A 26535-nucleotide genomic window follows, 5' to 3' on the forward strand; every position below is an offset into this window, starting at 1 on the left:
CATCTCTGTTGTTGTTATTATTATTTGCCCTCCCACATATATGTCCCAACGTGGTGTACAAAATATAATTAATAACAGCTTTAAAACTTCAGTTAAAAATAGTACAAAAATATCAGGAAATGCATTTAAAACACTGTAAAGTAGACAAGCCGATAGATAATTTTAAGGAGGGTAAAAGCAAATTGCCAGTATCCCATCACAATTTACGGCAGAGCGGGCTAGAATAGGAGGAGGGAGTTGCAGCTCTGGGTCTTTTTTATTTTTAGAGCTGGAGCAACAGCACCATCTTCCAGATCCTCCTTGCTCTGGCAAGTGAATGAGGTGATAACAAGGCTTTCAAGTTTTACTATGATAATAATAATAATTTATTTATTACAGTCAAAGACCAGCTCACATAACATAACACAAGAAAAATAGCGTTCATAAAGATAAAATATACAATCAGCAGATTGCAGCAATAGCTCATGAGCTAAAATTGAAATATATACATACACCCATACAACTGAGATTTGGGCTACCATTAAAAAACTAACCCTGAGGCGCCCCAAAAGGCAACTTCAGCATTTCCCTAGTAAGCAATTTTATACTAGAGGATGATCTGTGCCTACAAATCTGGGCGCAGAATCTTGCTACCAGCCAGGTCTTATGATCTTTGCCTAAGAGGAGAGAATTAAGTTTAGAAGTTTTACTATGCTTTGTTTCAGAAACAAACCAAAGTAAGTACCATCATATTGGTAATTTTAGACTTTGAACTAACTGGTTTTACTTGGGATGGCCTCTTTGGATAGTAATGTGTATTCACCTACTACAAATTGTTTTTCTGGGGTAGGTAAAGGTAAAGGGACCCCTGACCATTAGGTCCAGTCGTGACCAACTCTGGGGTTGCGGCGCTCATCTCGCTTTACTGGCCGAGGGAGCCAGCGTACAGCTTCTGGGTCATGTGGCCAGCATGACTAAGCCGCTTCTGGCGAACCAGAGCAACGCATGGAAACGCTGTTTACCTTCCCGCCGGAGCAGTACCTATTTATCTACTTGCACTTTGACATGCTTTCAAACTGCTAGGTGGGCAGAAGCAGGGACTGAGCAACGGAAGCTCACCCCGCTGTGGGGATTTGAACCGCCAATCTTCTGATCGGCAAGTCCTAGGCTCTGTGGTTTAACCCACAGCGTCACCCATTTTCTAGGGTAGGAGGCCCCTTTAAATGGCTATGAGTATTCCCTTCAAAATGTAGCAAGGCATCCCTGCTGCCTTGAGGGGAGGGAAAGGTTTCTGCCAAGTGGGGCCCTGGACCTCCACCCTCAAGTCTGGGCTCAAGTGCACCACTGCCCTCTTCTGTAAAGTACTATGCAGAATGATATGGCCATAATGTCAATCAATCAACTGGATTGGCATGCCATCTTTGTAACTAGGACTAGCAGAGATGGAGGCAAATTCTGACTCAGCTGGAATCTTGGCTTTCCATTGAAGCTGACTGGCTTCAGGAACTTATCTGAGATTCCTGGCTGCAGTGTAGAAACAGCATACTGAACAAAATCTTGGAGCATGTGCAAAGAAGCTTTCAGATTTCAATCCCGATTCCATCACCCTCCTTGCCTTTTCGACAGTTAGTTGCAATGCAAAGAGGTGGGGGAAGCCAAACAATCCATTGTGGGTTTTATTCCTGGATCTCTCAGCAACCCTAAAGCTTAAGGCGTGACTCATGCCTCCTTCAGTCTTCAAGAAGAAGGTCATTGACCTCCGCAGTGACTATTCAGCAGCCAGTGTAGTCTGGAATTACCAGTTTCCTTGTACAAGGTAAAGTTGCGCCTGAGTCGGCTTCACCTGTTTCTTTGGCACACCTGCATGTTTGTCATCACCCTGCTGAAGACCTTTCCACTGTGCTCCGGGGTGGATGCAATCGTGTTGTTTATCAGAGACCATTTTATCTATCAAGGCGGGTGAAAATAGGAGGGTAGATGTTGTTAAGGTTGCCTACTGCAAACCACACCCTTTTCCAGGTAATGCAAATATATTCTATTGCTATAACAAGCCAAGGGACCCAATTCAAAGTGCTCACATTAGGGTTTAAAGCCCTTAATGACTCAGTCCCCAAATATCTGAGAGGCTGCTTCCTTAGGTTCTCTTGGGCAGTGGCGTATCATGGATTGCCAGTGCCCAGGGCAAGGAAAGTATTGCACCCCCTAACTGGTGCCTCCATGCAGCGCTGCCACCACTGGACAGAGCTATAGACCAATGGCGGGAGATGCGCACACACTGTCTTGCGCTGGGGCACTGCCGCAAGTTCCACCATCCACCCACCTCCCCTAGTGGTAGGGGATGCTGAGCACCTTTCCATCACCTGATGTCACATAGCATCAAATTCAGAAAAAGTAAAGCCATGGCTGTAAAGGAATGATCAGGAGAGCACATTAAGCCTCGGGAAAAGCTTGAATTCAGTGCCATTTAAGTTCCACACCTTATTCAGTTGCACTTCTTCTGGCAGGGACTGAATACAATTGGGAGCAATCAGGAGTTTCTGGGTGTATATTATACAGGGTTGTTTTGTACAAGGGTTGTAAATTTTTTGCCTAAATCTAGCAAACTGTATGTAATTGGACCACTGTTCCCCCTCTTGCCAAGCGGGGAATCCTGCTGTTTATCAATGTAAATCCAAGCCTCCATCTTCTCAACAGGCTAGTGGCTTGCGTGTCAAGCTGGAGAAAAACAATTCGTCACTCAGCACTTACTTTCAATCTGCGCAGCTCCCTGAAGCAAACACCTGACCAGGAAGCAGGACTCCATTTTCCCGCCAGCTAAAAATATCTGGCTGCTTCAGGAACCTTTGGACTTTATGAGCAAGCTTGTGCCTGGCACAGCTCAGGCTCAAGCACTTAATTTGCCGAGCCCTTACAGGCAGAGAAGTGGCACATTGCTCCTTTCAAGGGAAAACAGCTTCGGGAATTCCCTGGCTCCCCACAAAGGCAGAACGATCAGGATGATCCAGGCAGCACGGAGAACTTTTTTGAAACTCCATTCATTTGATGGGGAGAGTTAAGCCATGTTCGCTGATGGTTAAAGTTTTCCCATAGAAATAAACAGGACTTACAATAGAATCCTATACATGGGACACGGGTGGTGCTGTGGTCTAAACCACTGAGCCTCTTGAGCTTGCCGATCAGAAGGTCAGAGGTTTGAATCCCCGTGATGGGGTGAGCTCCCATTGCTCTGTCCCAGCTCCTGCCAACCTAGCAGTTTGAAAGCACACCAGTGCAAGTAGATAAATAGGTACTGCTGTGGCGGGAAGGGAAATGGCATATCTGTGCGCTCTGGCTTCTGTCACGGTGTTCCGTTGCGCCAAAAGCAGTTTAGTCATGCTGGCCGCATGACCCAGAAAGCTGTCTGTGGACAAACGCCGGCTTCCTCGGCCTGAAAGCGAGATGAGCACCACAACCACCTAGTCGCCTTTGACTGGACTTAACCATCCAGGGGTCCTTTACCTTTTAACTTTTTAGCAATCCTATGCATGTTTACAGAGAGAAAAATTCCACAGTGGGGTATAAGGACACACTGTGCTCCTTCTGGGGTAGTTTGTCCACCTTTGGTCCCCACCCTGAACACAGCTCTCACTCAGCTGTGACTCCTAGAAGCTGTCAGCATGCAATAGTGGCCACATCCCAGGAACGGCTTCCACTGGCCAGCTAAACCAGGTGAGGGTAGCTGATGGGTGTCAAACTCTCAGTGACTTAGGGAATTCACCTGCATGTGAAGACAGGCTCCAGGAGATTGAGTGGACAAGACTACTAGTGGGTCCAACCATCCAGAAGGCAGTCTCTGCCCGTGTTGTACAAGGAAGTGAGGGGCAAATGGGGCTCATCAACCTAGAAAGGGGGCCTATCGTTTTGTGTACATTCAATTGTAAGATAAAACATATGCGAAGGGACTTGCCAGGTGGTCAACATTGAAGAAAAGATTTTGTAAGATAAAAGGGGGAAAATATTTATTTTCATCATCATCATCATCATCATTATTATTATTATTATTATTATTTTCTGTATTTGTGTGGGTGGGTGTTTTGTATAGAATATTTGGGAGGAAATAAGACGGTAAATAACAAATAACAAAATAGAAAGGGGGCCTATCTAAAAGAAGGAAAACTCTGGTGCTACCTTGAGGGATATCTTTGGGAGGAGAAAAGACGATGGAGGAAACCCTACACAAATCCCGAGTGGAGTCCCTAAGATGGTTGGATGGCGCCTTGTACACCTCCTTCCAGCAACTCCTGCAGCCAAGCATATTGCTGTGCTTTCCTTTGGACCACATCAGTGAGGCTGAGATGGGGGTCTTGTAATCTGGGCAGCCCAGGGCCTCCATACACACTGCCCAGGCTTGTGTCCTGAGGAGTGCTGCTAACGCAGCAGTTTAACTTCACCCCTAGAGCCACACTCCAGTGTCTCTCAAGACAGACAGATGCAAACAGATCCTATCATGTTCAGTTGAGTTCATTTCCAGTAAATTGTGTACAGACATGCAACTGTGCTTATATTGTGCGCCTCTGCCCTGCATACCCCCAACCCGTTTTGTCAAGTCAGTGGCAACACAGTTAGAACTGGCCAAATGCTTGAGATCTAGGCAATCTTGCCTAGATTTTTAACTCCTCAATTGTTGAATTTATATCCATATTAGAACACAAAGTGGCATTACTTTGCGGATCCAGCAAGTTCTCCATTTAAGCACTAAGCAGCCCCAGCCTTGGGTAACTTCAGAGAATTCAGACATATAAGTTGGAGATGCAGTTTCATGTTCTTCCACTACAGATTATGCCCTGAGATATTTCTAAAAAATGTTTCCAGAATACTATTTGCTGAAGGATCAGAGCTTAAAACTAAACGTTTTAAGCCAAGCACCTATGTTTAGAAAGACTCTTTTGGAGAGGACAAGATGAGAGGAATCCCACTGACCCTAACATAGATTTTAGCAAACTGTGTTCTTGATGTGATTCATGTTTACAAGAACAAACATTCCTGTTTAGTACCAGCTTGGCCTCATTTCAGATGTTCTCCACATGCTAATCGGCGTGATACTTCAACCTGGTTGGTGCTCTCCTGGTCCTTGCAGCCAATAGGACTGGCAGATCCAAAACACAGGTTGCATCCTCCTATCTGGTTTCTGTTAGTCCAAGCAGCCAATAGGAACTGGCGAGGGACTGTTGTGGTTTTTGCTACACTGGAGTCTTGCAACGCACATGGTAAAGTCTGCCTCTTTCTGTATGGGGAGTGGCTATAATGATTTACATGTGTAGCAGGCAGGGTGAGGCAAAACGGTAATTGTGTCCAAAGTCAGAATACACTGAAGAGAAATTAAAACTGACAGTTTGAGCTTGTATCGGATTTGTGATAGTGAAAGTTTGTTGCGGGAAAGGGTTGGGAAATTACCAGTGTAACTGGGCTAGATGGTAAGACCACATGATTAAACTGCTCCTGGATTGTACCACTTCAAGCATCAGGTGATAACTATATGACAGAATGAGCCTCTGTGTGAAAGGATGGGCTGCAGGAGAAAACACAGCGTGGGGCGCAAGACAAGGAGATATGTAGATGTTGGATTTTTTGGAGCTGGCCAACCTGACTGGAAGAATCCGCAACCAGAAAGAAGAGGAGATACAAGAGGATTGGAAGAAATTTAGCTAAACATTGTGATATAAGATAAATAGAAAATTCTTGGAAATAATAAATAGGCTTACGGGTAGAATAAGAATATGTTATAGTAAATATTAAGGATTAAAATATTAATAAAGGAGAAGAGGTTAGTAAATGAAAGGAGTCAATATTATCAGAAATATGAATTTGGAGAATGTTATATAGGTGATGGGGACGCGGGTGGCGCTGTGGGTAAAACCTCAGCGCCTAGGATTTGCCGATCGCATGGTTGGCGGTTCGAATCCCCGTGACGGGGTGAGCTCCCGTCTTTCGGTCCCAGCTCCTGCCCACCTAGCAGTTCGAAAGCACCCCCAGGTGCAAGTAGATAAATAGGTACCGCTTTATAGCGGGAAGGTAAACGGCGTTTCCGTGTGCTGCGCTGGTGCTGGCTCGCCAGAGCAGCTTCGTCACGCTGGCCACGTGACCCGGAAGTGTCTGCGGACAGCGCTGGCTCCCGGCCTCTAGAGTGAGATGAGCGCACAACCCTAGAGTCTGTCAAGATTGGCCCGTACGGGCTGGGGTACCTTTACCTTTTACCTTTATATAGGTGATATAATGAAATTCAATTAGAGGGGAATTGAGGAAGTCAGTTATCAATGTAATGAGAATTAGGTATTTGAAGAATTAATTTTTCTTTGTGTCTAGTTTATTGTAGTGTAATGTGTTTTTCTTTGTTGTGTGTTTTGTTATGTTATTTTTGTGATAAATGTGGAAAATCAATAATTTGGGGGGGGGGAGAAAAGAAGGGGAGGTCTGTAGCACTGCTTGGCATACAGAAGGCCCCGGGTTCAATTCCTAACACCACTTCCAAGTAGGGCTGGGAATGCGACTTGTCCCAAACCCTGCAAATCTGCTGCCAGCCAGTGTAGACAATACTGAATGAGATGGACCAATCATAGCCTCATAGAATTGTAGTGTTGGAAGGGATCTCAAAGATCATCTAGTCCAACCCCCTGCAATGCAGGAATCTCTATGATCTGTGTCATGACAGATGCAACGGCGGAACAAGCCGATTGGGCACCTGGGGCGGCACATGTGCCCTGCGCCCAGGGGTGGGGCCAGCCGTCCGTCGGGCGGGGCCAGTCCGGACAGGACACTCCGCGGGGCCTCCGAGGAGTCTGCCTGCCTTCTCCCACTCAGCTGCCCTACAGCTGAGGGGGAGGTGGCAGGCAGACCGTTTGGGGCAGTGTGCACGAGCCTGTGGGCGCCCAGGCCACCGCGCCACTCCCAGGAGAGACGCGTGGCTCGTGCGCGCTGCAAGCCCCATGGTGATTGCTGACTGGCATTTTGTCACGCCCTCAGTGGTGACACCTGGGGCGACCCACCACAGCCCCCTTCCTTCGCCCCTGGACAGATGACCAACCAACCCCAAGGAAGGAGTATCCACTCACTACCTCCCGAGGGAGACTGCTCCACTGCCCAACAGCTCTTCCTGTCAGAAAGTTCTTCTTGATGTTTAGTCAGACAGAATCTCACTTCTTGTAACTTGAAGCTATTGGTTCGAGTCCTACCCTCCGGAGCAGGAGAAAATATGCTTGTTCCCTCTTCCATGTGAGAGCCCTTGAGATATATGAAGATGGCTATCATATCTCCTCCAAGTCTCCTTTTTTCCATGCTAAACCTACCCAGCTCCTTCAACTATTCCTCATAAGGCTTGGTTCCCAGATCCTTGATCATCTTAGTACCCTCCTCTGCACATGTTCCAGCCTGTCAATATCCTCCTTAAATTGTGGCTCCCAGAGCCAGACACAATACCCATAACCTATGCAGAAGTATAGCATCCTTGATCTGGACACTATACTTCTGTTGATGCAGCCTAGAATAGCATTAGCCTTTTTTGCTGCTGCATCACACTGTTCTCTCATGTTAAGCTTTAGGTCTACTAAGACCACAAAATCATTTCACATGTATTACTAGCAAGCCAGGTGTCCCCCATATTATATTTGTGCAGTTGGTTCTTCCTGTCCAAGTGCAGAACCTGGCATTTGCCCCTATTGAAATTATTATTTCTTTTTTCTTTTACTTTTGGCTCAGTTCTCCAATCTGTTAAGGTCATCTTGAATCCTGATTCTGTCTTCAATGGTTTTAGCTATAGTTCCTATGTTCTGTGTGCCTAAGGGGGGGGAAAAACCCAAACAAACCCCTCCATATATAAAAAGTTAAATATCAGACATGGGTTCTAGCTGAGCTTTCCTTCTGATATATGTTACCTCTGTGTAAGCAGGATGGCAAAAAAGGAAAACAAAGGCTCCTCAAAAGAGGACACAGATTTGCATAAAAACTGTTTGTGCAACTTATCTGTATAGATGCTAGTTTAGAGAAAAAAAATGTAATTTAAATAACAGTAAAGGGGAAAACTGTGACCAGGTGTCAGGCGTGGAGTATCCTCTCCTCCCCCGGTAGCCTCAGAGTCAAGAAGAATGATCAGTTCATATTTTATGGCTTTTTATTCAGTCATCTGGTTGCAAGACAAAAGATCCAGGTCTCCAAGCACAGGGGACATTGGCTACTCTGAGTCCCTCCTCTTCCATCTCCCACAACATCCTGGAAACATACAGGAAGTCACAGGAGTCACATCCTCTGCTTTTGAATGCGGAGGGACCCGCAAGCCCTTGGACTAGAAGAATCTCCCATATTCTCCAGGGAGGTCTCTGCTGTCTGCTCTCTAACTTCCCCCTCCTCCTCCTCTACTATCACGTAATTAGGCAATTCCTCGTTCAGCTGTACGTCATCCCTGTCTCCCTCTCCTCCTGGAGACAGGGAGGGAGGAACTTCCCACTCCTCCTCTTCTGAGATTAGCCGATCAGAGCGAGGGCTCGTTTCCCATTCCTCCTGTTCAGTCCAGTCGCTGGCACCAGGTATCCTGTGTGCTTGCCCAGTTTCCTATCCAAGTTGACATGCAATTCTCCCTATATTGTGAGATACACACACACACACACACACACACACACACACACACACACGAGTCATACCTCAGGTTGAATGTGCTTCAGGTTGAGTGCTTTCGGGTTGCGCTCCGCGGCAAACCGGAAGTAACAGAGCATGTTACTTCCGGCTTTCACTGCTCGCACATGCGTAGACGCTCAAAATGACGTCAAGCGCATATGCAGAAGTGGCAAAACGCGACCCATGCATGCGCAGACGCGCCGTCGCGTCTTACGTTCTATTCAGGATGCGAATGGGGCTCCGGAACGGATCCCATTTGCATTCCAAGGTACCACTGTGTGTGTGTGTGTGTGTGTGTGTGTGTGTGTGTGTGTATCTCAGACTTGGACAGGACAGAAGTCCAAATGGAGAACACTTTCAAATAGAGGACTGCGCTCTGACAGTGCATCAAGTAGAGATGTGTCTTCTTTAAAGTAGGACATATGGCTACTCTAGTGTAGAGATGGGTTTTCCCTTGGGAGGGGCTTTCAAACATGTACCACTGCCGGTCTGAAGTGGTACAGTCCAAGAATACTTTTACCATTCAACCTTTAGACTGGGGCAGGGTAAAAGGCAGCTGAATGTGGCATCTCGTGAACAAAATGAGTCAAAAGAACAGAACTTGACAGTTTCCTCTTCTTCCTTTCCTTAAATGGAAAAGGAAACTGAAATTAACACAACCACAAATGACTTTTCAGCTGATTCCAAGAAGAGATGAGAGGGTGTGGTGGGCTGGGAATCACATTGTGACTTTTAAAACACACATGGAAACCTGTGTCTTTCTCATAGGCTCAGAAACAACACTGAACCTGAACACAGATTTGTAGAAAAAGAAGAAGAAAAAAGATAGCGACTGTCATTTTGGCTTTTTCTTAAGCAACCGGGCTATTTTGTTTCAGCTCAGTCCTGAGCATGAGAGAAATACACACAACCAGAAAGAATAGAAGCAAAAATTGCCCCCATAGCTGGATTTAAGACTCCAATAAGGAGCAGCATCTTCCACTAATATATCTATGCCTTTGAACGGTATCAAATCCAAAAACAGCAACATCTGCACTCCAGATTTGCACAGCTGGATGTACTCTTCTAAGCCATCTGCAGATGATTGCATTCTTCCTGTAAAAATAGTACAAAATCTTTGAAGCTCGTAAGTTTAGACAGAGACCCCCCTTTGAGTAGAAATGAGCCCAAGCTATGAGCATGCAATTGATCCACATTATCCTAAGTCCTTTGTGGTTACCAGAATCCCTGGGAATAAATATGTTAATATAGGTTGTTCAGATGGAGTAATGCATGAACATCATATTGTAATAACTACTCCAATATCTTTCTTATTTCCTATTATGTGTGGGTTAGGTGGGTGTTGAATGGATGTTAAACGGTCTAGATTTTCTCATTCTATGTGTTTGAGTATTTTCATCGTTCTGGATTATTATTCTGTGTTTCATATTCTCCACCAGAAAGAAAAACAGCAAGACATTAAGAGTGAGAACCTAGCCTTTGCTCCTTCAGTGCTCACTTTCTAAATGAATGGAATTTATGCAGGTACTGCATGGAACATCTTTATGGCCGTGGGAGTGAACATTCTATTTCACAACACGAGAATACAAAATAAGACAAAAACAAACCAATAACGGCCCCTCCCACGAAACATGGGTTGAACCTAACCATAGTTAGTCTGGAGCTCAGACAAACTGAACTGTGGTTAACCACAAGTGGAAGCTTCCCATCTCGGTGTCTTGGCTGTGTAGGGGGCTAAGTTGGGGAGTATGCGAGCCCAAGGCCTGTAGCGGTTGAGGCACGTCACACTAAACCATGGTTTATTTTGATGAATGAATGTATTCATTGTCTGTTTACCTAACCTCAGTGAGAAAACAGTGATAGTAAGCAAGGAGAAGGTGTCTCTGCTTGTCTTGTCCTCTCTCTTTTGGTACCTGCATAGTTTGGCTTCAGAGGAAGACGGCGAGGGAAGGGAAAGGGGCAAAAGTGACCAAATGGTGGTGGACTCATTTGGGGGTCCCCACACCAGCCAAGGCCAGGTGATGCCAGATGGTTTGGTCCCTAGTGCGAAAGGCAATTCAGACAATTGGATTGCAGGCTTGGCTGGTGAAGGAAATATGGCGATGCCAAGAAGTATTTCTCAATCTGGCTCTCCTGATGTTTTGGACTACAACTCCCATCATTCCTGACCATTGGCCACGCTGACTAGAGTTGGTGGGGCCTGTAGCTGAAGATATCTGAACAGGGCTGGGAATGGCTGACGTAAAAGCATGAAAGGAGCATATCCTCTGCCATAAGTGGTAGAAATGATACATGAATGAGCATATGTCTGCAGGATAATTCAGACCATAAATTTCCTTGCCACTTATCAGAATAAGATTGGGCACACAGACTACTGTGAGGTACTTTGGTGTGACCTCGCAATCTCTCCAGCCTATAAGGCAAGCAACACATTACAAACTTACAGCACATTTTAAATCAACACATATGAAGAACAAATACCTACAGAAATAGTAAGCGTCATGTTTATTTTCAAAAAACCACTAAAAAAATGGGGTGAGGGGGAAGAGAAGGATTTGCTGAGATGCCGATTTACATAAAGGGGGCAAAGCAAGTTTTGGAAAATGTACTCTATTTCCTATTATTGCACTTCTCTTATTACAACAAGGCATTTTAAAAATGTTCGCAACATGAATGATATATTTATATAAATAATGGTGCCAATATACAATATCATACAATCGTGTGTTACACTTAAAAAAAACACACAAACACCCCACACAAATGTAGATAAAAATTGTGGTCTCTTTCCCCCCAGAAAACAGATGAGGTGATAAACCTGTGTCTAGATGGGACTATTTCAGATCATGGGTGGGTGGGGAATCACACTGCCAAATGCCTCAAAAACCTCTGTAAGTAGAGAAATAAGGTATCAGGGAGATGACTAGACTAGCAAACATCTTGCTTGACATCTACATTTCTATCTGCAGGGAATATTTTTGTATGGAAGAGCGATCAGTCATACGACCTTCCCAGCTGCAGTCTAAAGCGGTAGAATCCAGAAACAGGTTTGCTATCTCATTTGTTGCTTTGTGTGACCAGGCCTGTGATTTTGGTTTCTTACATCTTTCACCTTTATTTTCATGTACTGCACAAATCAATTTTGTTATCTTTGTAAACGATGAAGATTTGTAGCATCTGATTAATTCTTTCCTTGCGAAACTGGTTCATCAGAAGGCAGGTTTCTTATGACATGAAGAATGTGTATTCCACACAGCTTCTGAGAAATAATGAAATACTCATTTCAGCTTGCTTGAATTGGGGGGGGGGGAATCCAGAGATTTTTACGATCCATCAAAAAGTATTATTATGACATCGAGTTAAAAGCTCAACAGTAACAAGTCATTTATATCTAGAACAAGTTAATGGATCAGCATAGAAATTTAATTAATCATAACTTTTAAATCGCAGTCAGCATTTTATTACGTAATCCTCTTGTTTAGTGTAGGCTTTTATATAACAGACAGGAAATGCAAGATGGTATGTAAACAGTTTGACTATTTTCTGAGTAATGCTCTTGAAATCGCTCATACTCCCAAAGAAACGTTTCCAAAATTACAAGATATTATGCCTCAATTTCTGGATGAACATCAAATTCCTGTTGGTGAAACCTCATATGTAACACCTTCCTAATTTAAATGCATATCGATTATGGAGGAGGTGTTTGAATAAACCTTAAGGACTGAGTTGGGGGAAAGTGACAATTCTGAGAAGAAGCCCATTGCAATGGTTTAGCCGTTTGGAAAATATCAATAGTGTAAAATCTGTATCTCCCGATCTCCTAGGTTCCATCTCTTTGGCATCTCCTCTGCTTAACAAGCAGACATTGTCAAGGAAATGGAAGGCAGGCACCTGATTGGAGCAGAAGGTGGTGTCAAGAGATTGGGGTTACTCAATGGGGCCTGGGAGTGACAAGAAGATGACAGAAGGGCATAGGAGACTGAAGAGAGGCAATAAGAAGATCTGCAATATTTCTACAACATCCTTGCTAATGCAACTTGCTGCCTCTTTGCTAGTCATCACATATGTATGCCAGACCATAATAAGGGACCAGATCCCTGGTATGCTTTCTATATATATAGGGATGCTAACAATGTTCACCAAGCTGTGTGTAAGATTTACAACTTGCACAGAGCTCTCCCTAAGGCTGGTTTGGTTTCATTTTGCTTCAAGGGGAATGAAATTAAGCTCTACTCAAAGTCTATTTTCCGCCTCAAGAGTTGTAACAGAGAAAACATGCAAGATTCGAATGCATCACCTGCCTGATGCCATTCTGGCAAACGTATGTGTTCAGATAAACACATAAAATAAAATCACACAGAGTAAGGCTGGAATGGCCTGAGACAGACTCTCTCTCCCACCACAAATACTGAAGATGTTTGTATTTTTAAAAGAAAGAATGAAGCATTGTCTCCTTTTGGAATTTTGACTCTATATCCCCTGACATTGACACAGCAATTTAAGGCAATCCCTGACGCTAACAGAGCAATTTAAAGAGCAAACCATTATTTAATAAATTTGATCTCCAGTATTATTTATATGCCGCTTTTCAGGGCAAAGGCTTCCCCAAACTAATTTCTCAAGGAAATTATGTTGACACCTGTGTATTTTTCAACCGCACCTGCTATCTATACATTAAAGCAGGGGTCAGCAAACATTTTCAGCAGGGGGCTGGTCCACTGTCCCTCAGACCTTGTGGGGGGCCAGACTATATTTTGGAAGGGAAAAAAAGAATGAATTCTTATGCCCGACAAATAACCCAGAGATGCATTTTAAATAAAAGGACAGATTCTACTCATGTAAAAACAGGCTGATTCCCAGACTGTCCACAAGCTGGGTTTAGAAGGCGATTGGGCCGGATCCAGCCCCCAGGCCTTAGTTTGCCTACCCATACATTAAAGACTATCTCAATCTCCCAACTTTGATCAAAATTATCTGTCAGAATGACATGTGCTTTGACTATGGATTAAATATTCAGCATCAGTGCATGTGATGCTCTGAGGAGTTTTTGATTTTTAGAGAATTTCAAACTACACATCTGTCATAAAAATTCATGGGTGGTGGAGGGGGAACCCCAATAACTGGTGGACATGAATAGGGTGCCTATATCCAGTTCAATGAACCCCGGTGAGCACTGTGATGCAGTGACAGATACAGCCACATTTCCTATATATGTAGAAGTCTGCCTCCACGTGTGGATCTCACTGGCTCGACTGGGGAAATGAGATTTAAGTGCCTTCACAGTATCTGTATCAACAAATGCAGCGATTGTGCTTATAGATGTATAGAAAACCACTTAAAACCAACGCTTCAGAACGGAAGCAGCAGAAAATACGGTCACTCAGAATTTACAGGTGAATTTACACCCACAATGCAAATGCTTTCTCGTCTTTTGTTTCCTTCCAATTATCCAAACTCTGGGGGGCCTATCCTTCCGGTGACTTCACCCCAGAAAGTACTTGTTAATGCAATTCTTTTCAGCCAGGCAAAAACATTCCAGTTAGGGCCAGTAGGGGAGTATAGCTGGGGATGGGTTGTGGCCTGAGGAGATTCCCAAGGGCCAGACAGAGAGAGGCTCTGAGGGCCACATATAGGGCTGAGTTTTCCCATCCTTGATAAGGAGGAAATTTACCATGGCAAGAGTTCCAATTCTTCCGAAAACCAGGCCATCTATTTTCTAGCTATCTAATTAGAGGCCAATAGGTTTGAAAACTAGGATCATAAACTCTGAATACTGAAAGAATACAATTTATGGTGTGTTCTTCTAGAAAACCACCAATTGTTTGGAACATTTTCTCCCTAGACATATTGCTTTCTGTGGCTTTCTCCAGTGTGAATTGAGTTATAGTGGCTTAATCCTAAGAGTTGAATGCATTCATATAAGTATTCAGAACCACCGCCCCCCCCCCATAATTCTCACTTCTATGGTGGAAAAAAAACCCACACCACACTTGCAGTTCTGGTTTTAACCCAGTTGTTCTTTGCTTTTTTCATTGTTTGTCTTTATGTTGTTGTTTTTGAAAACTCTATAAATGCATCTTTTTTAAAAAAAATTATATGCTTGCTTCAAGCCATTTTGAGGAGGAACACTCAAAGGAACACCACTTAAAAGAACAGGGAGATTGTCTCAAACATTCTCCCATTTTTAATAGACAAATGCTTGACCCACAAGTCAGCTGAAATCAAAACAACGTGGTATAGCTACAAAATCCCTGTTGGCACAAAAAACAGGGCAGGTTTCATCTGTTAGGGTGCTATTTGACTAAGTTTTAGTCAGAGTACGCCCACTAACATAAACATAGCTAAATTAAGCCCAGTCATTTCATCGGGCCTACTCTTGAGGAAAACTTAGTTGAATACCACCCCCTAGCTTGCTAAGTGTAAAAATACCCAGGACAAACACACAATTCACCATCTTGACTTTTTAAAACATTACCCAAACTTGCTAATGTACTGTACGCTTTCCCAATAAATAGTTTACCAGTTATAAAAGTCGTGTTGTGTGTTGTTCGTTGAGCACTGAGTGAAACTCCAGCAGCTTAGCAAGGAAAGTGAGGCAGAGATTGTCACTTAAGCTTGAGATGCCTTCATGGCTTGCCGCTCCCATATGAACATATGCAACTTCCTCATACCAAAATCAGATTGTTGGTCCATATAGCCCCAGAACTGCTTGCTCGGACTGGCAGCAACTCCCCAGGGTCCCAGGCACAGTTGTCCAGAGACTGTGGCACCCAAAATCCTTGGAACTGGCAAATGCCAGCAACTGAATCTGGAAGCTAAACTACGTGTATCACTTATTTCCTTACACACAAAAGCCATGTCTTTCTTTAGACATGGAAGCCAATATGATGCTGTTGCCAGGTGGTCACGCACCCAAGCAGTCCCCAGACCCCAGACCTGCTTAGCTGCAGCATGACAGTAGCTTCATGTGCCTTGAGACTGTATCCTGGTATTTCCTCAGAGAGCCACAGGCTGTCTCCCTAGAGCGTTGAGAACCATTTTTCCAAGTAATAGTTGGGTGGACCCAAAGGGGACATTCGAATCCTTTAACCGTAGCAGGAAGAAACCAGATACAAATCATATTGCAAATTGTATTCTGCCAAGCTTTCCCAACCTATGCAAAGTACCGTTTATTGCACCATCTATGAAGTGAATCCAAAAGTGCAGCAATTAATTGATAAAATGATAGGTTTGTTTTGCAGTCAAGCAACCTGACTTCCACCCATAGTCCACCCAGACGTGTGAGCTTGGTCGGGGGTTGTCCAGGCAATGCGGCAGCTGCACTCTGCACGTGCTCCGTGGCAGACTTTTTCGCTTCATGTAATCCCAGGCAGATCGGAGCTTGCGTTGAAAACAGATTCCAAGACTGATTTCAACAGCTTTGCTCCGGTGCAGCTCCAAACAGGTGACTGATGAGCTGGTCTTGAGGAAGACAGGAAGGAGATTCAGATCAACAGAAGTCCATGCAGCCAATAATAATAATACTGGGGTTAGTGGTGGTGGAGGAAATGATGCCATTTATAAAACACTGGTGCATTCGCTGGGATACGTTCTTGGCTCACGTATCTTGATGTTCCTTGGCTGGTTTTAGCAGTCTGACACAGAACAACGCCACTGAATCAACAAGGCTCAGCTCTTGCAATGCGTTTGTAATGGTTCCATCGCACACAACCTGGAAGGGTGTGCCACAAAGGTAAGTTTAGGTTAACAAGTTTCAATGCCCATCATACTGGAGGCTGATGCTTTCTGATAAGCAATTGGACAGGTCCCTCCGGGACAGATTTAATGATGTTCCAAGCATCGTAATGCATGAGTCCAAGTAAGGATTTCCCACCAATGGCCAGGATTTCATCGCCGGCTTCCAGTTTTCCTGCTTGTTCTGCAGCGCCACCTGTTGGGGGAAAAATGAAAGTCAGGACCAAAGAGCCGAAGCGCAGAAGAACCTCACATTCAAACACAATTCAGTTTTGATTTCCAAAACTCAGCTCTGCAGTAAAATTCCATTGCAATTCGCCCAATAACAGAAGTTCACTGTTGTTCCTGAGACTATATTGGACTTCAGTTTCTGGCCATCATTCCTAAAACACTTCTAAAGTTGCAAAGTGTGCTGCAGTCCGCATCCACAGGGAACTTTCAAGGCTAGCCTCTTTTATCCTCAAGTTTGCAAAGCAGTAACTGCATTTTGAGGACTTGCCTAAGGCCAGGCAGGGAAAAGGGAGACAACTTTCAAGCTGGAGATGAACGAAAAATGTCCTGAGGACAGCAAAGAAGCCCAGCCAGGATGGGGTGAGTAACTGAAAGGGTAAAAAGGTAAAGGTATACTAGTACAGGTAATTCCACACCTCATTTGTTTACACCACCTTTCTCTGACTCAGCTACTGATTTCCATGGATTATGTTACATCGCTTAATTTCACAGAATCATAGAATTGTAGAGTTGGAAGGGACCCTGAGGGCAAAGTAATCCAATGCCCTACAATGCAGGAATCTCAACTAAAGCATCCATGACAGATGGCCATCCTACCTCTGCTCACAAACCTCCAAGGAAAGAGAGTCCACAACATCCCGAGGGAGCCTGTTCCACTGTTTTGTGGCTTAGGGCCCTCGTATTTATGGGACCGCCTCCCCTGGTATGCCCTGCAGAGGACCTTAAGGTCCATGAATAATCATAGTTTAGAGATCTCGGGCCCTAAGCTAGTCAGATTATCCTCCACCAGGGCCAGGGCCTTCTCAGTGATGGCTCCGGCCTGGTGGAATGCTCTGTCCCATGAGACCAGGGCCCTGCAGGATTTAACCTCCTTCCACAGGGCCTGTAAGACAGAGCTATTCCACCTGATTTTCAATTTGAATTTAGCCTGATCTTTTATTCTCCTTCCTTCCCCCCCCTCCCCTTTTATGAAGATTACCCACTCTGGGATCCCACAGCTAATTCTCCCCTGGCCTTCTCACTGGCCCAAATAGGACTAATTTAGCCAGCTAGCTCTGGTGATCATCTAATGTTTTTTGGATGGATTTTCCCCTAAATTGAACTTTGAATTTATTGTTATTCACGCTTTTATACTGTATTTTATGCTGTTTTTTGTTGTATCACAATTAAGTGTTTTAAATTTGTTGTTAGCCGCCCTGAGCCCAGTTTTCTGAACCGGGAAGGGCGGGGTATAAATAAAATTATTATTATTATTATTATTATTATTATTATTATTATTATTATCTGATTGACGGAGAAATCATATGCATGCCTACTCTACATTTGACTTCAGTGGGATTTACTCCCAAGTAAGTTTGTATGGGATTGCTGCACGAGTCAGTTTAGCTGGCTGTCTGGAAACAAAAGCGGAGCCTCAGAGCAACCGTACGCAACTGATTGTTGAAGGTATTGTTCGACTCCTCTGAAAAGAGAGGCAAGACTATGTCTACAGAAAAGAAAACAGAAACTCTGGAAAGCGGTTTTCCAAGTACCTTTAAAAATCCTCTTGATGAGCAAAGGTCTGTCTCCTGAGATTGAAGCTTTCCCCCCATCCAGGCTGAATCCCAAGCCAGCAGAAGTCTTCAGAAGTTCGACACAAATGGCTTCGCCCAGCTCTCCATTTGTACCTTTGGGGTGGAGGGAAACATGTAAAGAACATTAACTCTGCTTTGTTCTAACGTCCAAGTTTTGGGTTGCCACCAGGACAAGGAGGTCAGGCCAAAAGGGAATGCATGAGGTAGTCTTTAACAAAGCAGCGCAAGTCTCTCCTTGTTTCCCAGCCCCTTGGGAGGCATAAAAGATCATTCACAGTCTCTCATACCCTGTGTTATTTCCATTCCTTGAAGTTGCGAAACCATTGGACGCAACGTTGGGATTCTTTCTGGCAACTGGCATGGAGCTCCAGCTATTTTGCTGGAATGGTTTGATCTTGGATTGCAAGAATGTGTGTAAATCCAAATACTTTTGTCTCTGGGAGCGAGGCTCCAAAATGCTCATATTCACTACATTATTTGCAAGCCGGCATCTGAGAGGCCTGATCTGATTTCCAGTTGGTCAAAGAGGAAACCGACCAGTTCAGCTCCACATGGGTTTGACGAGGCCTGGAACTCCTAAGCACCTATCGACCCGACTGTGAGAACATCTTAAAATGTGGTTTGGGTTCCAAAGAGTCCAAATTAAAACTCAAGTTTTTCACTTGCTCAATCCAAGTTCATAAATGCCCACCCCCAAACCCACTGGTTCTTCTTTGGTGTGAATTCATCCAGTTACTGTGCAACTGGCTCCAGGTTTTGAAGGGCCCTTGTGTAGACACCCCTCATCGCCCACCACGGATCTTCCTCCCCCCAAAACCTGGAGTAGTTTTTATTACTACAAGCTGCTTGCTTGTCAGGCAGACAGCCAATGACAGACCCTCCAAGTGTCCCCATTTTCTAGAAACAGTCCCAGATTTACAGAAGTCATCCTGGTTTCTGATTTGATCCCAGAATGTCCCGCCTTTCCTTAAAAGGTAAAGGGACCCCTGATCATTAGGTCCAGCTGTGGCCGACTCTGGGGTTGCGGCACTCAACTTACTTTATTGGCCGAGGGAGCTGGCGTACAGCTTCCAGGTCATGTGGCCAGCATGACTAAGCTGCTTCTGGCAAACCAGAGCAGCTCACGGAAACGCTGTTTACCTTCCCGCCGGAGCAGTACCTATTTATCTACTTGCACTTTGACGTGCTTTCGAACTGCTAGGTTGGCAGGAGCAGGGACCGAGCAACGGGAGCTCACCCCGTCGCAGGGATTCGAACCGCCGACCTTCTGATCGGCAAGTCCTAGGCTCTGTGGTTTAACCCACAGCGCCACCTGCGTCCCCGCTTTTCCTTAGGTTGTCCCTATTTTCATCAAAGAAATGTTGGGGGGGGTATGGAGCTATCTGACCCCCCAAGCCATGGAGATAAGTAACCACAGAACATTTAGAAGACATCTGAGGGCAGCCCTGTATAGAGAAGGCTTTTAAAAAATAATAATAATGCTTCATTATGTTTTTGTATATGCCGGAAGCTGCCCAGAGTGGTTGGGGGCGACCCAGTCAGATGGATAGGTTACAAATAATAACATTATTATAATTATTATTATAAAAGGAAGTATGGGTGATCCCGAAGAGGTAAGCCAGGCATAGGTAAACTCGGCCCTCCAGATGTTTTGGGACTACAACTCCCATCATCCCTAGCTAACAGGACCAGTGGTCAGGGATGATGGGAATTGTAGTCTCAAAACATCTGGAGGGCCGAGTTTGCCTATGCCTGAGGTAAGCGAAGAGGCCAGCAGTTGGCATTGGTGAACCCTGCATTGAACCAACAGCGTACCTGTTGCTCTTCCCGCTGTTGCAGTTACTAAGGATTTCCTGCCAGGCGTTGAGGTTTCAGACCCGGCAGGAGACAGCTTTTCTCCGCCTCTCTCCTTCTTGATGACGACAATGGCGTATTTGTGGAGCCTGGCTTGGTGAAGAGCATTGAGCACATCCCCGTGCACAGAACCCGCAAGACAGATGCCGTTGATGGAAAGAATGTGGTCCCCTCGGTGGATGATTCCTTCCTGGGATGCCACCCCCTTTGAGAAAACCCGGTGGACCTTCAAGAATATAACATTGCGGTGAAGGTCATCAGCCAAGTAAAAGAACTGTAAGTTGTTTAACACAGCAACTGATTGATTTGATAGAATGACTTGAACCCAAATAAATACGGACAGGGCTTCAGCAGAGGTGCCTTTTGGAGCTATTGGGAGGAAGTGTGAATTTAATAAACTGAATCTAATACTCTTTAGTAAGAAAAGCCAACCTTGCCATGTTCTTTTTCACCTCCTACATTGAGCTCAAACTTGCTAAACAAATATACAATTAATTCTCAGTCCCCATTGTTTAAAATATCCCAAATTAATAGCTAAATATGTAGCTAATAATCTACTTAGTCAAGGCTGGCAGTCCAGCTTACTGCATAGAATTCCTAGTACAAGTATATGCAGACATCTCTGAAACTAGCAATGATGTTTTTAAAAACTTGCCAGCAGTGCTGACTCTGACTAAAGGTAAATCTAGCCTAGCATTGTGTCTCCAACGGCGGCAGGCAAGATGTCTCTGGGAAGATCACAAGCAATCCATAACAGGGATAACCCCCCCCCCATCGCTGTGGGGCTATTTAATGGATTTATTTCTCGCGGCACGCTAGAAGGCGTTTTCTCATGGTGCATCGGTGTGCCCCAAAACAGGGAATCACTTGGTTCCTTCCAGCTCTATGATTCTGTGTTGAGATTCCTGAATTGCAGGGGGGTTGGACTAGATGACCCCTGGGGTCCCTTCCCCAACTCTTACAATTTTACGATTCTGCTGGAATCATAAAAAAATATATCAGTGGGAGCCGATACCAGGGGCCCTGATCATTCAGATGTGTGGTTTAAGGCTACCCCTGGCGTTCTTCTTTGGCAACCTTGTGTGCATCAGGGTTTATTTGGCACCCGGGCCCATTTCCCTCTCTGATCGCATTAGCAGATGGTACTCAGAAATGATGCAAGCAGCCGTTTGCAACAGGGCTTTATGGCTGATAAATGAGCACTTGATCTGATTTCCAGCTGGCTTCGCAACCCACTTATGAGAAAAGATGCAGTCACCACTTACGATGATTGATTTCTGTTCCAGGTCTACTCCTCCAGCAACGCTAAATCCCAGGCCAGACCCTTCCTCTTTATTCAAGACTACAAAGAGAACGTCTTCTTTGCTCTGACAAAAAAGACAAAAGAAGAAAAACATCCTAAAGTTAAAAACTCGGGAGAAATATTCGCAAACGTGATGAGAACAGACCCATGTTTATAGAAGTTCTTCCTGGGTGATATTTTTTTTCTTTTTTGAATTAGACTGTAAAGGGTTTTTTTTTAAAAAAAATGGAAATAGCTATAATTTCAAAATACTAAAGGAGTTCTGGAAAGACTGGGAAAGACATTCTGAGTTTATTTATGCAAGGAAATCACAAAAAGTCAACTAAACCAGGATTCGGTTTGAGCTACGCCTTCTCAGGGGTTAACCCTAGAACCAAATTTAATGCCATGGCCCAGCCACCTCTTAACAATAAAGTAAAATGTGCAACGGGCCCTTCCAATAGCTTCCAGCCTTAATATTATGAAGATATTTTACTACTGCCAATTTTATTTGTTGTATTAACTTTTAAAAACCATTGCAATTTCATAGTTGTGTTTCGTTTTATTTGTTCCATGGCTATTGGGTTGTATCCAATGGTGGCTTTGCCATAGCCCAGGAGAAAGGAACAGTCGGGCCACAGAGCCATTTCCTGGACTTATCCCTCACTGGTGACAATCCAAACAGGACCACAAAAGTGCCAACCTTGGAAGCCTCTTTTGAGTGGTAGCTGAAAAGAGCATCACGAGCACTCGAGGAGACTGGGAATGAGAAGAAAAGAGGTGCTCCATCACCTCTTTGCATCTGCCGCCCAAGGCGGATATCTCAATCTGCCTAATGGTAGGGTTGGCCACATAGGAGGAAGCAGGAGATGGCTGGTTCCTTCTGATCACCTGGCCTCCTGAAAAGGGAAATTCTGCTCAGAGATTTCCAACCTCTTTGACTGGAAGGTTATGTACTTCCTCCTGCGACTGGCTTTAGCCTGTTGGTACAGCAGCAGTCACAAAATTAAAAGACGCCTGCTCCTTGGTAGAAAGGTGATGGCAAACCTAGACAGCGTCTTAAAAAGCAGAGACATCACCTTGCCAACAAAGGTTCATATAGTTAAAGCTATGGTTTTCCCAGTAGTGATGTATGGAAGTGAGAGCTGGACCATAAAGAAAGCTGATCACCGAAGAATTGATGCTTTTGAATTATGGTGCTGGAGGAGACTCTTGAGAGTCCCATGGACTGCAAGAAGATCAAACCTATCCATTCTGAAGGGAATCAGCCCTGAGTGCTCACTGGAAGGACAGATCCTGAAGGTGAGGCTCCAATACTTTGGCCACCTCATGAGAAGAGAAGACTCCCTGGATGTTGGGAAAGATGGAGGGCACAAGGAGAAGGGGACGACAGAGGACAAGATGGTTGGACAGTGTTCTCGAAGCTACAAACATGAGTCTGACCAAACTGTGGGAGGCATTGGAAAACAGGAGTGCCTGGCGTGCTCTGGTCCATGGGGTCATGAAGAGTCAGACACGACTAAACGGCTAAACAACAACAACAACAGCAAGAATGGAGCCAGTCACCAGTTCCAGAGAGGTCCCAGTTTGAGTTTACAGGACGTGGCAGGACAGTAGGCCCCCAGCAAGCGGTATCTGCCTAACTGCGCCAACAGAGCTTTAGATGAATTTAGAAGTTGACGGCCATCCTACTGGGGACTAAGCGCCAGTGCTACGGATTGCATAATGTTTTCCAGCCTTTGTGCCACTTTGGACTTAAGAGCAGATGTGAGAAAGTATGCAGACGCAGACCGTGTTCCAAGAAGCATTTCAGTTTCATAAATATTTGAGTTCTTGGATTTTACAAACCGGCATGAATAAATAATCTCTCTACAGATTCCATGTGAAAACACTTAAAAGTGCATTTGATTACTTTTGGCTGGGAACAAAACTCAGTCTTCGTATTTCTGCAAAACTCGCCAAACCCACCTGGCTCAGCTCAACTCGTGGGACTAACAAGCTCTAACCAGGTACCAGAATAGAAGAAAGGAGTTCTGGGAGGTCTCCTTCTCCCAGGATTCCTCTTACCTGGACCTACAGCCCAGATCAGGGGCCCGAAGCCTACCCAAGGGATACAGACTTGGAGGCAGATGGAAGTTGGGGCTGGGCTGGGCAGACCACAATTGTGGTTGTTTTCAAAAGCTTGTGTACTCAGTTGAAAAAACAGAGTTTGCGCAACCATTATTGAGGTATTAAAGGCACCAGCAAGCAGACGTCTATGTAGCTTTATGCAAAGGTCTTGTGAAATTCTACCTCTGCAAATTACCAGGCCTGGAAAATTGCTAGTAGTCCAATTGCTAGTTTTCCTGATGTGGTAAGTTAATATCTTACCAAGTGGGGTAAGTGAGGTGGCCACCCTCAGACAGGTGATTTGGGGTGACTTGCAATGGTGGCAAACCTGCTAGTTATTTATTATTGTAGAAGTGCAGTAATTTGGAGACACTCCCTTACAAAAGACATTGGGGGTGAGAGTTTGGAGATGATCCCTGTAGAATGGTATGAAGGGGTGAAGCCTGGTTAGCTCTGAGAGATCCAGCAGAAAATGGCCACTTACCCCTTTCATGGGTGGGTGGGCAGCAGCTGCGACCCCTCACGTTCAGCCACCATCCCAGGCAACAATATTACATATGCCTGGCTGGCCATTTGACTTGTTTGGGGATTTCCCTGGGCTGGCCAGTCAGTGGGACAAATCTGCCTGCCAAAAAAAAATTTAAACTGGCCAATCAGAGGCCCACCTGGCGGGCAGTGCCTTGCTGGCTGACTGGGCCTGGGCTGCTCTCATAAAAGCCAGATGTACTAGACCCATTCAGTGCAGTTGGCAGAAGAACAAACCCTCCTTCCTCCCTTATCATCTATTAGATTCCAGGTCAATCATATCAGGTACACCAACTCCTAGGGGCCGAGGCAGTTTTGCTCCTCTACCCCCTGGCTCCCCATGGCATTGCGTAACATCGCACATGGGTCCCCTCAATCCTCTTAAGATGTCACCTCTGTTATGTATCCTAACATGTTTTAACTTTGCTTGTCCGTTACATTCTCTCTGTTTAGCCAAGATTTGATCCCTTGCGTTTTGCAACCTTTCTATGGTTGTCAATGACTGGGAAGGAATTTCATTGGCTGGTCTAGAGGTTTTGCCTTTCCTCATAGCAAATCATCACAACCTTTGGCAGTTAAAGCATTGGGTGGAAGCCTAGTCTTTGGGGTGAAGGGGTGCATCACCGTGTCCAGAACCAGCGGTGTACTCAGGGTACCCCATGGAAGTCTCTGTCCGGAAGTCAAGTGTAGGGCAGTTGGGCCACAGAGCTTCCAACAGCAACCTTAGGCTGGCCACCTCAGTAGATCGACGTCTTGGGGAGGCCATAATCCTTCGCACGACCCTGAATAAGTTTCAGCCCTCCAGCAGAAAGCTGGAACAGATATACACCCAATGCCTGAGCCAAAATTCCACCTACATCTGTAATTAATAAAGTTGTGGCCATTTTGACCCCAGATGGTTGTCTGCTTGGTTCTGTTTTAACACACCTTACGGGGGAGGGTGGAGCTGCGACTGGGACCACAACTAGTGTCTGTTGTAACTTCTCCTGAATAAAACCTCCATGTTAACTATTAACTCTGCATATTGGACCCAGACGTATTACGCTTATTACTGCATGCTTACTGCCAGGGAGAGGAAGAGGTGCTTGTGGGATTTTCTGTCTCTGATGCCAAAATAACGTGGCTGGCCTTGGGTAGCATGCAACTCAACTTTCAGTGGTGGTAGTGGTGGTTGTAGCCTCATTTGATGCCTCAAAATGTCTTCAGCCAGCCCTGTTAGCAAGGGACTGGCTTTCAGCCAAATTCGCATCACTAGCAACCTCCCTGTTTCTTCACTCAAAATCCCCTAACTGTTCTTCTGATGTTAAGAGTCCCACAACAAGGCTCTATTACATACACTCCTATGCAAAATGTAGCTAGGCGCTGAGATTCCGCTCTCTGGGTGAATTCATAAAAAAAAAAAGCCCTTGTGAGCCAGATGTTTGGTGGTTTAGGATCAAAAACTTGCAGCCCAACAAGAGCTACTGGAGGATTCAAAGCTTTGCCCAAGTGTAGCAGTGCGTATAATGCGAGCACTGATGGATCCCCTACATGGATTTCTGGAGCAGCCCTTTTAAATATGGGATTGTTAAATATTTCAAATGTTAAGAGTGGGAAGAAAGAAGATGCCCTTCAAATAAACCAAAGGAATTTATAGCAGACATATTAAATCGGCGAAATTCTGAGCTAGTCGCAGAGTCGTTAATGGTACAAGATGGTCGATAAGAATGAGGAAAATATCAGTTCTTCAGTTTCCAATCTGAGTCTTTCGTGGCTCGTATGAATATTGCAAAAAACTGATTATCACCCAGTGCATAGGAAGGAGGCATCGGCACACTCAGGGCAACACCAAAGTTTGAAGGACTGGGTGGGGGGATCCTAAGCGAGGGGAACTTAAGGGGAGAGGGAACCCCAAAAAACAACTTAATGGGACACAAAAAGTTCTCTCTCTCTCACACACACACACACACAAAATCCCTGCCAACTGGATGGGAGGGGGAATGAAACAGAGATAGCTCAGTTGGTTAGATCGTGGTGTTGATAACATCAAGGTTGCAGGTTCAATCCCCATAAGGGACAGCTGCATATTCCTGCATTTCCTTTTGTACATCGTTACTGTTATTAAATGATTGAAAATTCAGAATTAAAAACTATTAGAACGTATTAAATTCACAAGAATGACATGTGAATGTTTTAACATGTTAAATACACGAGAATAACATGTGGCATGTAATTTTCACCACTACATGCATTCGTATGCACATCTTGCACTAGTATGTGTGTTTTCATACCCCTTACTTGGCTTTAGTTTGCACTGCATTGCAAAATTCAGCACTTTTTCGAAAGATTACTCTGTTTCAGTTCATTAGAAAGTGCAAATTAGGCAAGTTTCTCCTTAAATGCAAATTGAATCAAATTCCCACTGTTTCCCTAATATTAGCATAAGGAATATGGTGGTCAGGGTGACAAAGCAGCAGCTACTGGGAACAGGAGGCAGGCAAAACTGACCATGAGCCCAGAGTAACTGACTAGCCACAAGGAGCTTGGCTGATCACCTGTGCAATAGCAGCAGGCCCTCTCTTGTGGAAACGTTGCTCCAAATTGGCTACTGGGATCTTGGGAGCC

The 26535-nt window shown here is 44.8% G+C and overlaps 1 protein-coding gene across 5 annotated transcripts in view; it reads right to left on the reverse strand.

Moving 5' to 3' along the window:
• Window positions 1-11108: 11108 nt before the first annotated feature.
• PDZD2 (PDZ domain containing 2) overlaps window positions 11109-26535 on the reverse strand; it is a 169084-nt gene continuing 153657 nt past the window's right edge. For 4 of the 5 annotated variants that reach the window (XM_053407578.1, XM_053407576.1, XM_053407575.1 and 1 more), the window contains 4 exons: window positions 21281-21382; window positions 19977-20241; window positions 18120-18254; window positions 11109-16552 (listed from right to left, as the gene is read on the reverse strand). In XM_053407578.1, coding sequence (XP_053263553.1) covers window positions 16386-16552; window positions 18120-18254; window positions 19977-20241; window positions 21281-21382 — 669 coding nt within the window. In that variant the 3' untranslated portion in view covers window positions 11109-16385. The remainder of the gene's footprint in view (window positions 16553-18119; window positions 18255-19976; window positions 20242-21280; window positions 21383-26535) is intronic. The other variant, XM_053407577.1, reaches the window with a different exon arrangement.

The sequence above is a fragment of the Podarcis raffonei genome, chromosome 11, assembly GCF_027172205.1.
Source record: "Podarcis raffonei isolate rPodRaf1 chromosome 11, rPodRaf1.pri, whole genome shotgun sequence".
Lineage (NCBI taxonomy): Eukaryota > Metazoa > Chordata > Lepidosauria > Squamata > Lacertidae > Podarcis > Podarcis raffonei.